This window comes from Bufo gargarizans, chromosome 3 (genome assembly GCF_014858855.1).
Source record: "Bufo gargarizans isolate SCDJY-AF-19 chromosome 3, ASM1485885v1, whole genome shotgun sequence".
Taxonomy (NCBI): Eukaryota; Metazoa; Chordata; class Amphibia; order Anura; family Bufonidae; genus Bufo; species Bufo gargarizans.
Window position 1 is genome coordinate 364,922,149 of NC_058082.1, and position 16,662 is coordinate 364,938,810.

Below are 16,662 nucleotides of genomic sequence, written 5' to 3' on the forward strand. Positions count from 1 at the left end.
AACAAAGGCCAGCATGTGCAAACAATGTGAAATAAATATGCAGGTACATGTTGCTATAGCAGAAACACAAAAGCAAACAAAAAGTACAGCTGGACACGCTAGGACGTGTGTAAACATTAATTACATGAATATTTGAATTGCATTGCTGCTATAGTCACTATAGATATATATTTCAGGTTCTTGGCAAACTTTTTGCTCCGATTGTGTGACCCTATCTGGCCTAGCAAGGCGACCTAATCAGATTGAACCCTACACTTAAAGGTTTATCTCTCTTAGGCCTCCAAAAGGATCTCGGGTGGGTAGCGTCCAGCAGTATTCTGCTATAATTAAAACCCTTGGACAGATGGGTTGGAGTGCATGGCTAAGATGGAGGAAGCCAATTTTTCCAAATGTACATTGGAAAAAACAGTGTAGTCCAGCATATCCCAAAAAGTGCAGCTGCAGACTCCTAAAGCTGAAAGGCAAAATGAGCACAAAGTGCAGTAGCACAATACAGTACTAAGACACACGCAAGCATTGAACATATGGATTACTTTGAATTGTATTGCTATATTTACTCCACAAAGTCAGTTGGTGACATTTCTGATCTGCTAGATATACTGCGCTCAGCTGTAATATTATTGAGAAATGAAAGCATTTTGGAGTAACCACAGCTCAACCATGAAATGGTAGATGATGCAGATGCTGCCGTGTGTGGTATCGTCTGCTACATCACCCACTGCTGAGTTCAAAATGGAAGTAACATCATAAGAACTGTGCATTGCTAGCTTTATGAAATGGGTTTACGTGGTTGAGCAGCCGCTCACAAATCCTGCGATCACTGGTTGGATTGGTGTGTGATGCACACCATCACTGGGCTTTGGAGCAATGGAATTGTGTACTTTGGACTAATGAATCCTCTTTTACCATAGGAATAATTCTCAAATCTGGGTTTGGCAGAGGAGGGATAATGTAATGGGGCTGTTTTTCAGGCTTTTAACTAGACTCCTTTTTTTACCAGTGAAATTGGATGCTTCCAACTTTGTTTCAACAGTACTGGGCCCTTTTTCCCGTTGCAGCATGACTACACCCCTGGGTATAAAATGAGGTCCCTTAATACCTGGTTTGAAGAGTTTGGTGTAGAAGAACTCATCCCACATAGAGCCCTGACATCAACACCATTTTTGTGGTGAATTGGAATGCTGATTACAAACCTCAGTGACTGACCTCACAAATTCCCCTATACATACTCCAGAATATTGCAGAAAACCTTCCCAGAATATTAGGGGCTTTTTTTAAGGCCCACAAGTAGGCCGTCCAGCAGACTCATATAGATGAGATGGTCAGATGTCTACACCTTTTTGGCCATGTAGTATACAGTCATGTGTAAAAATTAGGACACCCTTTGAAAGCATGTGGTTTTTTGTAACATTTTTAATAAAAGGTTATTTCATCTCCGTTTCAACAATACAGAGAGATTAAAGTAATCCAACTAAACAAAGAAAACTGAAGAAAAGTCTTTTCAAGATCTTCTGTAAATGTCATTCTACAAAAATGCCTATTCTAACTGAGGAAAAAGATAGGACACCCTTGCCCCTAATAGCGAGTGTTACCTCCTTTGGCTGAAATAACTGCAGTGAGACGGTTCTTGTAGCCATCTACCAGTCTTCGACATCGGTCTGAGGAAATTTTACCCCACTCCTCAATGCAGAACTTTTTCAGCTGTGAGATGTTTGAGGGGTTTCTTGCACGTACAGCCCTTTTCAAGTCACCCCACAGCATCTCAATGGGATTCAAATCTGGACTTTGACTTGGCCATTCCAGGACTCTCCATTTCTTCTTTTTCAGCCAATCTTTGGTTGATTTACTAGTATGTTTTGGGTCATTGTCATGTTGCATGGTCCAGTTCCGCTTCAGCTTTAATTTTCTAACTGATGGTCTCACATGTTCTTCAAGCACCTTCTGATACACAGTAGAATTCATCGTGGATTCTATGATGGTGAGCTGACCAGGTCCTGCTGCAGCAAAGCAGCCCCAAACCATGACACTTCCACCTCCATGCTTCACAGTTGGTATGAGGTTCTTTTCTTGGAATGCTGTGTTTGGTTTACGCCAAACATGTCCTCTGCTGTTGTGTCCAAATAATTCAATTTTGGACTCATCTGTCCAAAGAACATTATTCCAGAAGTCCTGGTCTTTGTCAACTTTATCTCTGGCAAATGTCAGTCTGGCCTCGATGTTTCTCTTGGAAAGCAAAGGTTTCCTCCTTGCACACCTCCCATGCAAGTTAAACTTGTACAGTCTCTTTCTGATTGTAGAGGCATGTACTTCTACATCAACAGTAGCCAGAGCCTGCTGTAGTTCTCGAGATGACACTTTAGGGTTTTTGGAGACCTCTTTTAGCATCTTGCGGTCTGCTCTTGGGGTGAACTTGCTGGGGCGACCAGTCCTGGGCATGTTGGCAGTTGTTTTGAAAGCCCTCCACTTGTAGACTATCTTCCGGACAGTGGAATGGCTGATTTCAAAATCTTTTGAGATCTTTTTAAATCCCTTCCCAGACCCATAGGCTGCTACAATCTTTTTTCTGAAGTCCTCTGACAGCTCTTTTGCTCTCACCATGGTGCTCACTCTCACTTCAACAGTCAGGAGCACACCAAACTAAATGTCTGAGGTTTAAATAGGGCAAGCCTCATTCAACATGCAGAGTAACGATCTACTAATTATGTGCACCTGGTGTGATATACCTGTGTGAGATCTGAGCCAATTTAAGAGGGAATACATGTGAGGGTGTCCTATCTTTTTCCTCAGTTAGAATAGGCATTTTTGTAGAATGACATTTACAGAAGATCTTGAAAAGACTTTTCTTCAGTTTTCTTTGTTTAGTTGGATTACTTTAATCTCTCTGTATTGTTGAAACGGAGATGAAATAACCTTTTATTAAAAATGTTACAAAAAACCACATGCTTTCAAAGGGTGTCCTAATTTTTTCACATGACTGTATATGCTAATATCTAATCTCCTGCTGTGATTTAAAGTAAATCTGCTTACTTTTTGAATTGATTATCTTCCAATTTTTACCACACTAGGAGAACTCTATCTTTTATTGCTTGGTGCTGTGTGAATGTGAAGGTGTAGCATGATTCACCATGTATAGGGAGGCAGCCACTATGTCTACATCATTTTGTAGCAAAAGTATATACTGCTCCACTCAAGCAAGGTAACTACCGCATCACACTGAAATCTGAGCATAAAGATAGTGGTCACTGCGTTGTTAAATGGACTCTTGCTATACAGTGACCCTTTAGTCATCTAATAAGAATGCAAAGCAGGCAACTATAGTTGGGTACATCTGAAAGGGGTGGCGTATCATATACTGTAAACTGCCTGGCTTCTTTCTTTGGGGTGTTTGAAATGATATATGTATTTTTAGGTATACCTCTTTGACTTAACTTTCAAGCAAAGACCTTGTACATTCCTGCTTCCTAAATCTCATCATACACCTGGAGGTAAGCATATCCCACAATACCTTTTGAGAAATACTCGCATTTTATTATCAGTGGTTGCATAAAGCATTTCAGATTTTGGCCCTTAAGAGTTAATTACATTGGTACAGTCTTTCCTACTTTAGTATGTTGTTTAAAAACAACTAAAGAAAGTTTTGCTTCTCCAGAAGTCCAGAATGGTAAGACCTCAACCAATGGACTTCGTCTTCACAGTAACGGAATCCGTGTGAGCGATGCCAAGAGCATGGTTGGGTGAGAAAAGCTAAATCTTACCTTTCTAGTTTCTGTAGTTCTTAGCTACTTGCTATTACTGCATTTATTTGTCATATGTGTACAGTATTGCTAGTTACTCCAGCGTGTAAACACGTCCAACAATTCCCATCAATCTTTTACGTCACAGGCTAAAAGTTTAGTCCGTTCCAGGCTACAGAACTTGTTAAAGGAAATGGGTCATCAGAAGATGGCCTGTTGTTTAAAGGGGTTATCATATAGGATTACTATACAATGAATAGGGCATTACAATTAAAGTACTATTGCAATATATAGGACATTTTAAAAAAATATGCATTTTTTTTAAATGTATATTACATATTCTTCTCTGGTAATGCCCCCTGCTGTTAAACCTCCTGGTCTACTTTCATCTGCATTCAGAGGTGGTAACATGCTCAGTAGCTTCCCCTCCCCTCAGTGCTGAAGAGGTGATCTTATAGTGACGCAGCCGAAATATCATTCATTCGTGTATCCCTACTGCTAAATTCATAGAAATGTGAAGCCGTATCTCTCTCTAGACAGTGGAAATTAGATGGGGGAAGATGGACATTGCATACAATAGTGCTATTTATTAGTTGGATTGCTGGGGTTGTGTGTGAGGGACTATTTCCTATGCAGGAAAGGGTTAACCAGAGCTGACAGCAGTGCACTCTTGGATGATGCAGGTGCTTGATGGTCACATGGGATGGATGGACTGCTGCTCACTCACAGAAAGGAAAGAGTCCAGATATGTGAGTTGGGCTACTTTCACACTTGCGGCAGAGTGATCCGGCAAGCAGTTTCGTCGCCGGAACTGCCTGCCGGATCTGGCAAAACGTATGCCAACTGATGGCATTAGTAATACTGATGAATCTTAAAAAGGCCTGAACAGTCAGAAAAATGCATTAAAATGCCGGATCCGTCTTTACAGTGTCATCTGTCAAAACAGGTCCGGCATTATTCATTTTTCACCTTTTTTTCGGATCCGGCATTCAGGCAAGTCTTCAGTTTTTTTCGCCGGAGATAAAACAGTAGCATGCTGCGGTTTTCTCTTTTGCCTGATCAGTCAAAATGACTGAACTGAAGACATCCTGATGCATCCTGAACGGATTGCTCTCCATTAAGAATGCATAGGGATATGCCTGATCAGTTATTTTCTGGTATTGAGCCCCTAGGACAGTACTCTGTGCTGGAAAAGAAAAACTAGTGTGAAAGTACCCTTAAGTAAAGGGGAACATTACACTGGAGAGCGCAACTTTTTTCTTTGCTATAGTTAATATCTGGAGTACTGAATACCATTATTTAATCTTTTTTTTAATTCAGGGGATAACCTCTGATTAATTTAACTCTAATAAAATTTTAAGATTTTTTTTTTTCATTTTCCATGTTAAGATATTTAAAATTAACTCTGAAATCATGCAATTTTCACTCTAAGCCTTTGGCCTTCTAATAGGCTGACAATTCCAGTGCTGTAGAGATCACTTTTCAGGAGTCATCTTATTATTATCACAGACAGGATTCTAATGAAAGGTTAAACATATGTACAATAATAAGAAAAAAGGACAAAACAGCAGGTGGCGCTATACAGATATATTTTCTAGAATAGCTTACTGGTTATACAATTTTTTTTATTGCATGCAATTATGGCAGTATTCAGATCCCAGTGCCTGTTTGAAAAATGTAGAATACGGTATGTTTTGAGACACAATCTTTTTAAAGTTCATCTATCCCCTGACAGAGCACTACATATTGATTATATTATATCTGTAAGATCCGCTGCATAAGTAGAGATATTGGGTAATCCTCGTTTTGAGCAATCACAGGTGCTCTCTTGCACCAAACTGCTCAAACGCCACTATTTCCATACAGTACATAGGTGTCCAGGTCTCAAAGCAGCAAAGCTTACCCACATTATCCCACCACCATGTTTGATTATTAGTAGATGTAGTGACTTTCACATCAGCTTAATATAATTTAATAATTACATTTTGGGCTTTTGCTTCATCTCATCAGTGATGTGTCTTTTGGATCATTTTATTAATTATAAGGGGTCACCCAATCCTGTTTGCATCCTGAGGCTGAGAGCCTTATATCCAGTTTAAGCAATCCTTTGTGAGCTAAACATAGCAGCACAAATCTTTCCCCTGTCCTTGTCTACAGGCTTATAGACCTTTCCTACACTTAAACTCCTAGCGGTGTCAGTAGGACCATGTTTAGGGTATGATTTCAGCCTTTGACTGCATTTCAGCTGCTCAACGTTTTTGAGACCTCTGCTTGCAAAGTATTAAAGTATGAAAAAGTTGTAAAATTGTTCTTGTCCACCTGACCTGTGCATGACTCATTATAAGTGAGAACTGATGCATGTACCTTGCCACAAACCTGTCAGATGAGAACATAAGGATCTTGAAAGTGGTGAGGTATTGAAACAAAGTAGAAATTTGCATAACTTTTTATTAGTGAATATACTCTATTTCCATAAAAAGCGGCGCAAGATTTCCCTAGGGCACAGGGCAGGCAGAAAGATGCGAACAATGCCTGGCCCTGTCAATCAACACTTGGAAGGTGTGACTTGAGGTGGGAGATGGGAGCCTCTAGGTGCAGGAGCAACCCCCTGCTCCTAGAGGCTCATTTACATATTATAAAAGTAAGAATTCTACAGTAACGGGGGCACGGATAATCATTAGAATAGCAGAGTTAGGTGCAGCTGACATTAGCACATCACTAATGTCAGCCAGTTTAATACGGACAATTCTAGTGACAGAAACCCTTTAAAGGCTATGTATACCTTTTGGGGACAATTTCTTTTATTATTGCATTGTACTCATTTTTCAGCTAAAAATAATTTTTTAGATTGGTCTTTATAAAAAAAAATATATATATATGGCGTCCTTTTTTTCTGTACAGAGCTGACATGCTCTAGTAGCACCCTTTTGAATTTTCTGTCTTTTCCGTCAGACCAAGAGCAGAAGAACTCCTTATCTCTGCTCTCTGACATTATAAACACTCATAGCTCAGTTCTCATCTTACTGATAAGAATTTAGCTTAAGTAAGTGTTCGACCTTTCAGTAGTTTAGAGATAAGGTGTATTAGATGATCAGCAGAAAGTGAAAGTACGAGTCACACAGCTAGAAAAACTGTTAATCCTTTGTGACAGACCAGCTCAATATTTTGAATAAAGGCCAATTGAAAAAAAAACTTTTAGCCAAAAATGAGTAACATGCAATCATAATAAAAATTGCCTCCAAAGGTGTACATAACCTTTAAGTTACCTACCATTTTATTAATTCATAGCTTTTTTCCTAGGTCAACAAATGAGCTTCCTCCACATCTGGAAAAGGTAAAGCAAAAAGCAAATGATGCTTTTGCTCGGCAGCAGTGGAGCCAGGCAATTGAACTTTATAGCCATGCAATGCAGAGGGCACCTCGTAGTGCTATGTTGTTTGGAAATCGAGCCGCAGCATACATGAAGCGGAAGTGGTGAGATAAATAGATACTGGTGTTGGACAATGAGAGTGGTGCAGAGCTCTATCTGGTGTTTTCTCATGTATTTTTGTTATAATTTTAGGGATGGGGATCACTATGATGCATTGAGAGATTGCCTGCAAGCACTGGCACTGAACCCAGCCCATTTGAAAGCACACTTTCGTCTGGCACGCTGCCTGTTTGAGCTGCGATATGTCTCTGAAGCACTGGATTGTTTGGAGGAATTTAAGACAAAGTTTCCAGAACAAGCCCAAAGCAGTGCATGTGATGCTCTGGACAGAGACATAAGGGTTGCCTTGTTCTCCAAAAATGAAAATCGTAAGTCTCCCTCTGCCACACAAAATTTCTCTAATGATGTTTGCATTGTGCTTATTAGGGTCCATTCACACATCCGCAACTTGCGTCCGGATCCGTTCCGCAGTTATGCGGAACGGGTGTGGACCCACTAATTTTCAATGGTGCTGGAACGGATGCGAACAGCACGTTATGTCTATTCTTGTCCGTAACGGCGGACAAGAAAAGGCATTTTCTATTATAGTGACGGCGATGTGTGGTCCGCGACATGCTGAACGCATTACCGGTGTCCGTGTTATGCGGATCCAAAATTTGCGGACCGCAAAACACCTACGGACGTCTGAATGGACCTTAGTGGTAGCTGTCAGTATTTCATATGAAGCCTTTTCTAGTTGTACCAGGACCGTTCAAACTTGTGTGTTCTATGACTTCCTCCATGGATTTTTATTGCCCAGTTAGGCCCTATCTAATTCCTAAATGGTGATTAGGTCTTCAATGTAATAACTCTAAATATCTGTAAATCTTCAGGAACTTCTAAGTGACCAAGAATTTTTTTTATGTAGAGTAATGTAGCAAATACAGAGGAGGGTGCAGCTGCAGTCTCACTCGTGTATGTGAGATTGTATCTGAGCATAGCGCTAGCAGGACTTTCATTTAAGTCAGGCTAGGTCATCAGTATAAGGCCTCGTTCACACTTCAGTGTTTGGTCAGTGATTTCCATCAGTGATTTGTGAGCCAAAACCAGGTGCAGCTCTAAACATAGAACAGGAGCAGATCTTTCCCTTCTACCTCATGTCTATGTAGGCTCCACTTCTAGTTTTGGCTCACAAATCACTGATCAAACACTGAAGTGTGAACGAGGCCTAAGATTGGGAGTCCAAAATCCGACAACCCTGTGATCAGCTGTTAGAAGAAGTTGATCGCTCAATAAGCGCTGCAGCTTCTTCCTGGGCCATGTGACATCGCTGTACATTGGTCACATGGCCTCGTTGCAGCTCAGCCCTATTAAAGAGTACTATGTACAGCCCTTTGCCTGGAAAGCTACCGGGAGTCGACTGAGCTCCTCAGAGCGTAGGGGAGCGTGGTGGCTCCCTGAAACAGCTGATCTGATAACGATAACCTATCCTCAGGGTAGGTCATTATTATAATATCACAATTAACCCCTTTACTATACATCTGTGGCCATTTCTGGTCATACTCTAGTGTTTTGTCATGCTGTCCTGTGCAAGGGAAGTATATAACGGCTACCAGTTTATATTAGTAGTAGATTAAAAGGCACAAAAATGGGCTTTCTCTAGATACTAGGAGTGCTGAAAGAATACATTGGGCACATACCTTGAGTCTTCCCTATTCTTGAGGAGAGGAATTCCCCATCAGGGCATTGATTGACCAGCTGATGTGGATTCATATACACTCAGCATCCTGAGAGTGGAGAACGCTTTCCTCAGGAATACAGCACAGTCATAAAGTATGTGCCTAGTTTATTCTTTCAATGCCCATAATAGCCATTTAGAACATTTTCTTTATTTTTTTTTATTTTGGCTTTTAGTAGTATTATTTATTTAAGTTCCATTAATTCCAGCAGGCTGTACATCTAAGGCTACTTTCACACTGGCGTTTTGGTTTCCGTTTGTGAGATCCATTCAGGGCTCTCGCAAGCGGTGCCAAACGGATCAGTTTTGCCCTTAATGCACGCTCAATGGATAAGGATCCGCTCAGAATGCATCAGTTTGGCACTGTTCCGCCTCCATTCCGCTGCGTCTGACGAAACTGAGCCAAACGTACACTGTGTGTCAGGACAGATCCGTTTTCACTGACACAATATGGCACAATAGAGAACGGATCCGTCCCCCATTGACTTTCAATGGTGTTCAAGACGGATCAGTTTTGGCTATGTTAAAGATAATACGAACGTATCTGTTCTGAACGGATGCAGATGGTTGTATTATCTGAACGGTTCAGTTTGTGCAGATCCATGACGGATCCGCTTCAAACGCGAGTGTAAAAGTAGCCTTAAACTAGTTTCACACTAGTGCTTGTACATCCGGCTAGGAACAGCCTGCTGGTTCTCTCTGTATTTTGCATTGCCGGAATCTGCAGCATTGCCATCCAGCCCCAAGACAATGTGTATGAACTTATTAATAGACCCCTACAGAAGGGGAGAGGACCCTGCAAGAGAGGGCTTACAATCTACAAGGGAAGGAGACCATAGGTGAGGGTACCAGCTGCTCATGGCAGCAGGGTTATTGGGTAGGTGGTAGGCTCTCCTGAAGAGGTGAGTTTTCAGGTTGCTTTTGAAGGTCTGGATGTTGGAGGGGAGTCTGATGTGCTGTGGTAGTGAGTTCCAGAGTATGGGAGATTCATTAGAAAAATCTAGGAGACGATTGTGTGCGGAGCAGATGAGAATTGGAAATGAGGTCTTGTGAGGATTAGAGCTTAGTTGTGGGTTTGTATCGGGAGAGTTGGTCAGAAATGTAAAAGGGGGACAAGATTTGTTCACAGCCTTATATGTAATTGTTAGTATTTTTAACTGAATTTTCTGGCTAACAGGGAGCCAATAAAAGTTTTAGCAGAGAAGATAGGCAGAAGAGTAGAAATGTAGGGAGAGGTGGATTAACCAGACAGCGTGGTTGAGAATGGATTTGAGAGGCGCAATGGGAGACGGCAGAGGAGGGTGTTGCAGTAGTCCAGGAGGAAGATGATGAGGGCGTGCACTAGCATTTTAGTTGACTCGGGGTTGTCCGAGCTATGGTCTTTGCCATAAACAGCAGTCACGGACAGGAAGAGAGTGCACACATGCCGTCTCCTTCTACAGCTGATCGGCGGGAGTGCCGGCTGTCGGACCCTCGCCGATCTGATATTGATGACCTATCATGAAGATGGGTCATCAATAGTAAAAGCCCTGACAATTCCTTTAAGGAAGGAACGAATACAAGAGATGATAAAATAGCTAAGGATGCATCACAATATTATTCCAGTAAAATATCAGAATCCATTATAAGTAAATAAGGTCTGACGGGCCTCATTGGAGTCCATTGACTGCTGGATCTGGCAAAACAGGAAATGGCTAAACAGTTGTAAACTCTGCCTAAGCAGCATGTGTGCTTTAAGGTAGATCGGTCATGTCTGTTGTCATCCAGATGAGAATCCATACAGGCCAACTGTGAACCAGTCATTCAGGAAATGACTGTGTATGGCTTTACTAGGGTCCATTCACATTAGGGTCCATTCATTTCTATGTGCTGCCCGGACACGGAATTGCGGACCCGCACTTCCAGGTCCGCAATTCCGTTCCCGAAAAAAAAATTGAACATGTCCAATTCTTGTCCGCAATTGCGGACAAGAATAGGCATGTTCTATTAGTGCCGGCAATGTGCGGTCCGCAAAATGCGGAAAGCACATTGCCGCCCGCCGTGTTTTGAGGATCTGTAAAACGCGATGCGGACGTGTCAATGGACCCTTATACTTGAGAAAGGAAATAGTACATCAAGTTTAGGCAGAGATGGATCATTCTTTTTTGCATCTCCCTGACAGAAGATGATAAGAAGGGGGGCTCTGTTCGCCTGCGATCTGGAGGCAGGAAGGATTCACTCTCAGAAGATGAGCTGCTGCTTAGAGAAAGAAGCTTGGATTATAAACATAGATATTGTGGTCACTGTAACACTACTACAGACATAAAAGAAGCCAGCTTTATGGGAAGGTAAGACAAACTACCTTTTCTGCTTTTTTGTCACTGCACGAAGTATGTTACTGTGATAAGCATATTGCCTGCATTTATTCTGCAGGTTGAGCATCACTGTTCTAAAGCACATATTAAATAGTCCTATCTTCTATTTAACTTGCTTATATAGCGCTAACGTACTCCGCAGTGCTTTACAGACATTAGCATCACTTGTTGTCCTCAGTGGAGTTTGGTAGGAAACCAGAATGTCAGCAGGACAAGCAGGAGGAGACCAAACAAACTCCATGCAGGTGTTGTCCATGGTCAGATTTGAACCTAGGGCCCCAGCGCTGCAAGGCACCAATGCTAACCATTGAACCACCATTCTGCCCTTTTAATTATATATTTTTTATTTCCTTCCTAGTAATGCACAGTACATAGTAAGTGGATCAGATGATGGCTCATTCTTTATTTGGGAGAAGGAGACTCGTGCTCTCATCCGGGTCCTGCAAGGAGACGAGTCCATAGTTAACTGTCTGCAACCACATCCAAACTACTGCTTCTTGGCCACAAGTGGTATTGACCCTGTTGTGAGACTATGGAGCCCACGTTCTGAGGTTTGACATCAATTTATTATAAATGTGATGCTGCACTTTTTGCTGTACTCTAAAGTCATCTGCTTCACAGGAGCAAACGGACAGCAGCCATGTCATGGCTACTGTTATATCAACAAGATTTTCCAAAATCTACACTTTTTTGGGATGTGGCCATTCCAGAGAAATGAATCATATAGTGTACAGGCAACCAATACAATGACTGGCACATGGAGGAAGCACCAGAGTAGCAGTTAGATGAGCCTGACTGTGGAAATTAAGGATAGATTGGAGAGGGGACTGTTTACTGAGGGGAAGACAGATTAGTAATGAGTTACAGTAATCAAGATGCGAATGGATCAGGACAACAATGATTTTTTTTATTTCCACAGTAAGAAAAGGGCAAAATCTAGAGGTGCAGGCAACATGAGCAGGCAAGCAATTGAATATAGGGGGTGAAAGAAAAATCTGTGTCAAACATAACACAGAGGCGGCATGTGTGCTGTCACACACTGAGAGGAAGATATCAGGTTTAGGTAAATTAGCAGATTATGAAAACACAAGTGAGAGACATGATGTTAGAGAACGCAGACAGTGACTGGTATTCTGTAGTACAGCAGGGGGGATGTCACTGGATCAAGTGTATAGTTGGGTGTTGTCAGCATAGAGATGGTACTGGAAACCAAATCTGCTGATTGTCTGTCCAATTGGGGCTGTGTAGAGAGAGAAGAGGAAACCTGGGACTGACCCCTGAGGAACCGCAACAGCCAGAGGGAGAGTAGGGGGAAGTATAGCCAGCAAATTATAAACTGAAAGAGTTGTCAGAGAGGTAAGAAGAAAACCAAGAAAGCAGTATCCCTATAGAAGTTCTCCAGGCTTTTAATAAAAACTGTTCTTCTAACCTGTGGGAGAATAATCGTTAGGTTAATACTTACCCATACCTCGCTCTGTCAATCACAACATTTCCGCTGCACTCCTACAGGCTGTGGTCTCTTTCACCTGGGTCCTGGCCAGAAATGCACTTTTTTCCTGTTCAATTGCATTTTCCACTGTGCTGCTGAATAGGAAAAATAAATGCACACATATGGTCAGCACCTGGGTGGGAGAGCCCAAGGCCTGTATGAGTGCAGCGGGGACAGTGGCATCAGCAGAGCGAGGGACAGGTGAGTATTAACCTTACAGTCTTTCTTACACAGGTTAGAATAAAGAACTGGAGAACCCCTTTTAGGTCAGTAGATTAAAGCATGCCAAGTAGAAGTTGGTGGTTGGCAGTGTCAGATGAAGAAGAGCGATCCAGAAATGAGCAGAAAGTAGTCACCATTGCTTTTAGCTGTCTAGAGGTAATTTGTCCTTTTGGAAAGGGCATTTTCTGTAGAGTACGGAAATTAGATTGCAAAGAGTCAAGGACAACATTTACAGAGATAGCGGATGAGGCGAGCGTAGGTAAGAAGATCCAGGAGTTTAGAGATGAAAGGGAGAGTATAGATAGGTTGGTAGTTAGTTGTACGGGACAGGTCAAGAGATGATTTTTGTTTTAGCAGTGGGGTTATGACCGAATGTTTGTAAGAGGGAAAGATACAAGAAGAGAGAGAGTTTGAAAAATGTAGTTACGTGAGTAGTGACAAACTGGGAGAGAGACTGGAGGAGGTGTGAGGGAATAGGGTGAATAGTGCAGGTAGTAAGCTCAACAAGAGAATGCCAAGAGTGTGCAAAGCAGTAATCAAAGCAAAAGGTGGCTACTTTGAAGAACCTAGAATATGACATATGTTCAGTTGTTTCACACTTTTTTGTTATGTATATAATTCCACATGTGTTAATTCATAGTTTTGATGCCTTCAGTGTGAATCTACAATTTTCATAGTCATGAAAGAAAACTCTTTGAATGAGAAGGTGTGTCCAAACTTTTGGTCTGTACTATGTATGTATGTATGTATATGTGTGTGTGTGTGTGTGTGTGTGTATATGTGTGTGTGTGTGTATATATATATATATATATATATATATATATATAATATAGCACTATATTCTAAATCTTCGCAAATTCTTGAAGTTGCAATATTCGCGACTAATATTTGCATGGCATCAGGGCATGGACTCTTTTGTTTATCATAACACACTGGAAGTGTGTTCGGTGACATCACTGGCTTTGATGGGCGGGCTTTAGCGCTGCCCTAGCCGTTTTACTGGCTAGGGCAGCGCTAAAGCCTGCCCATCAGTGCCGATGATGTCACCGGGCTTCCTGGCAGCCATGACCCGTAGGTCACCGGAACACCTAAAAATGAACTGCTCCAATGCTCATATCAGGGGGGCTGCCTGGGTGAAAATAGGGTGAAAACAGCTCTGAACCTGGACAACCTCTTTAAGTGGGAGCTAGGGGTGGCTGGACTTATGGAGACATCCAAGAGTCCAGTGTTCTGCTGTTTCTGTAGCTCCCATAGCTGTAAAAGAGAGCTACACAAGCTGCATAGCACAGCAAGCAACATGTCTTAGTAAATTGGTACTTACAGAAAGAGCGTTGCTACCATTAACTTCTTTGAGGGTTACGGAAATGGCGGACCACCGGCTGCTCGGCCATTTCCATAACTCCGGCAACCCCTATCTGGCAATGGTTATTCCTATCTTGGCCATTACAGGCAGAGGTAGGATTAACTTAAGAGTAACAAACAAATGTTCATACTGTAAAGCTGGCCATACACATAGGATAACTCGGCCAATTGTCCCATACACATGCATGGAAGAGGGTAGAAAGCTGCTGTCCGACATATCGGGTATTGGCTATTCTGAAGGCAATTGTCCACCATTTACTAACTCTGTATGGACCTAATGAGCTGGGTCAATCATCTTTCAATGTGCTGTCTGGAAAGATTACCTATTTTTCCTAGGTTATTTGCTGATGCAGTCCAGTGGTCCAATGGTATTAGTTATGTTAAGTATACTATACCCAAGGCAACGCTCTCTCTCTGTTTGCAGGATGAAGGGCCAGACAGACGAGTAGTACAGGACATGGAGAGCGCTTGTCAAGCTAACCAAAGAAGAATGAATGCTGACCCACTGGAAGTAATGCTTCTGAACATGGGTTACAGAATTACAGGACTGAGCGGAGGAGGTCCACCATCTGGAGGCTCAGATGATGAGGATTCTTCAGAGGGACAAGTGCAGTGCCGGACCAGCTAACCTTAACAAGAGGGATGGGTGTGAGATATGGGGTATACACACCTTTTATAAAGACAAGCTTGACCATATTTTAATGGCCATGCATCTTGCTTTAAAAAAAATTCTGTGTAGACCAATGTACCTCATAATAACAATGGTAGATGTGGAAGTACAGAATCCATCCTTCCACGTCAACATCACCAACACAACAACCAGGCATTGTGTCACCTCAAGCTCCTAAAATTAATTGGATGCTGATCACTGCACTGCACAACCCATCCTCTTATGTTTTCACAGGGGTAATGATTTAAAAGGACACTAAAAAAGGCTATAATGCCGGTGTGCGCTATTTTTCTGGATTCTCAGCATTTTTTTCAAGATTTACAAGTTGGACTAAACCTGCATAAAATGAAGAGTTACTATGAATGCTTGAGGCAGCTAACAGAATTATAGAAATCGCTATAACCGCTATGACCTAAAAGGAGTCTGTCACCAACGACATTCCTATGTAACCAACCCCAGTGCCGAATAGGTGTTGCTCACCTGATTACTCTTCCCCCAGACTGTTGATTGCACTGGTGGTTTTCAGATGGGCAAATGTGTAGTGCACTCATTTCTTCCAGGCAGAGACTTGGGGCTGCATTGCTCATGTGCCAATGTGAAGACAGTGGGGTGGGATTACGTACTTACTGCCAGGCCCTGTCCGTCAACGATCTGAGTGAGGGGCTGGGCAGAGAAAGGAGCTTAGGTGCAACCAGAGCAATGCTTTATAGACTAAACAGCTAATATGTATACTGATAAAAAGTGCATGGTAGCCACAGAGCAACAAAACAAGAGTGAGCAATACCCATTTGACACTGGGCTTGATTACATAGAGAATGTTGTTGGTGACAGATTCCCTTTTAAGATGATTTACTAGGGTTTAGAATACTTGCCATGGGAATACATTTTCAGCTTGTCAAAATGGTTAAACGCAGAAGTATGGTAGGCCTTTATGGTTTTTTCTTTTCTTTTTGAAGCCCATTTTTTCTAGATTTCACCATCTAGAAGTGTGGTCTGTAGATATTATGCCTAGTTTTTAACTAATGTGAAGACCTCTTTTGGCGGTCTAGAATGTGGCCTAGACTGAAGTAGTTGGCTTATTACTATAGGTTCAGAATAAGGCTGCTCTGTTTGACCTCTCACTACTTTGAGAGTTTTTTGTTTTTTTGCTGCCAGCACCATTTCTCCTCAACATCTGATTTATTTTTTTTAATAGGGAAGCTGTCTTTGCCTCGTGAGTGACTCTGCTCAATTTGTATTTGATGTAAATCTACAAATAAAAAAAATCTTTATTTCTGAGCAGAAGTGATATGCATTCTAATTCATTATGACACCTGCATACTCAGAACCTAGTTTGTGAAAATAGACTATTTCCACTCCTGTGAATGAAAACCACTGGTTAAGAGGTATCATGTCAGGAGCAACAGATGAAATGGATTGGATGTTGTAAGTTATCTAGCTTAACCCCTTAAAGGGGTTGTGCAGCCAGGGTATTTATATCAGATAGGTGGGAGTCCGACTTCTTGAAGGGGAGGCAGCGCTTGTACAAGATTACAATATGCGTCATCTTGCTTGCGGCAGTGCAGTGTAATTACAAGTGCTCATCCCATGCAGGTGAATGAACTTGTAATTACACTACACGTCTGAGACTTGGAAGAGGAAGCAGTGCTCACATAAGCGGCACCTCCTCTTCAAACAGCTGATC

At 41.9% G+C, this 16,662-nt stretch overlaps 1 protein-coding gene across 2 annotated transcripts in view; it reads left to right on the top strand.

The window, feature by feature from the left end:
- Positions 1 to 16,256, top strand: part of WDTC1 (WD and tetratricopeptide repeats 1) — a 37,653-nt gene extending 21,397 nt beyond the window's left edge. For both annotated transcript variants that reach the window (XM_044288038.1, XM_044288039.1), the window contains 7 exons: positions 3,410 to 3,485; positions 3,650 to 3,734; positions 7,035 to 7,208; positions 7,297 to 7,532; positions 11,043 to 11,208; positions 11,594 to 11,786; positions 14,733 to 16,256. In XM_044288038.1, the coding sequence (XP_044143973.1) occupies positions 3,410 to 3,485; positions 3,650 to 3,734; positions 7,035 to 7,208; positions 7,297 to 7,532; positions 11,043 to 11,208; positions 11,594 to 11,786; positions 14,733 to 14,936 (1,134 nt within the window). In that variant the 3' untranslated portion in view covers positions 14,937 to 16,256. The remainder of the gene's footprint in view (positions 1 to 3,409; positions 3,486 to 3,649; positions 3,735 to 7,034; positions 7,209 to 7,296; positions 7,533 to 11,042; positions 11,209 to 11,593; positions 11,787 to 14,732) is intronic.
- Positions 16,257 to 16,662: the final 406 nt, after the last annotated feature.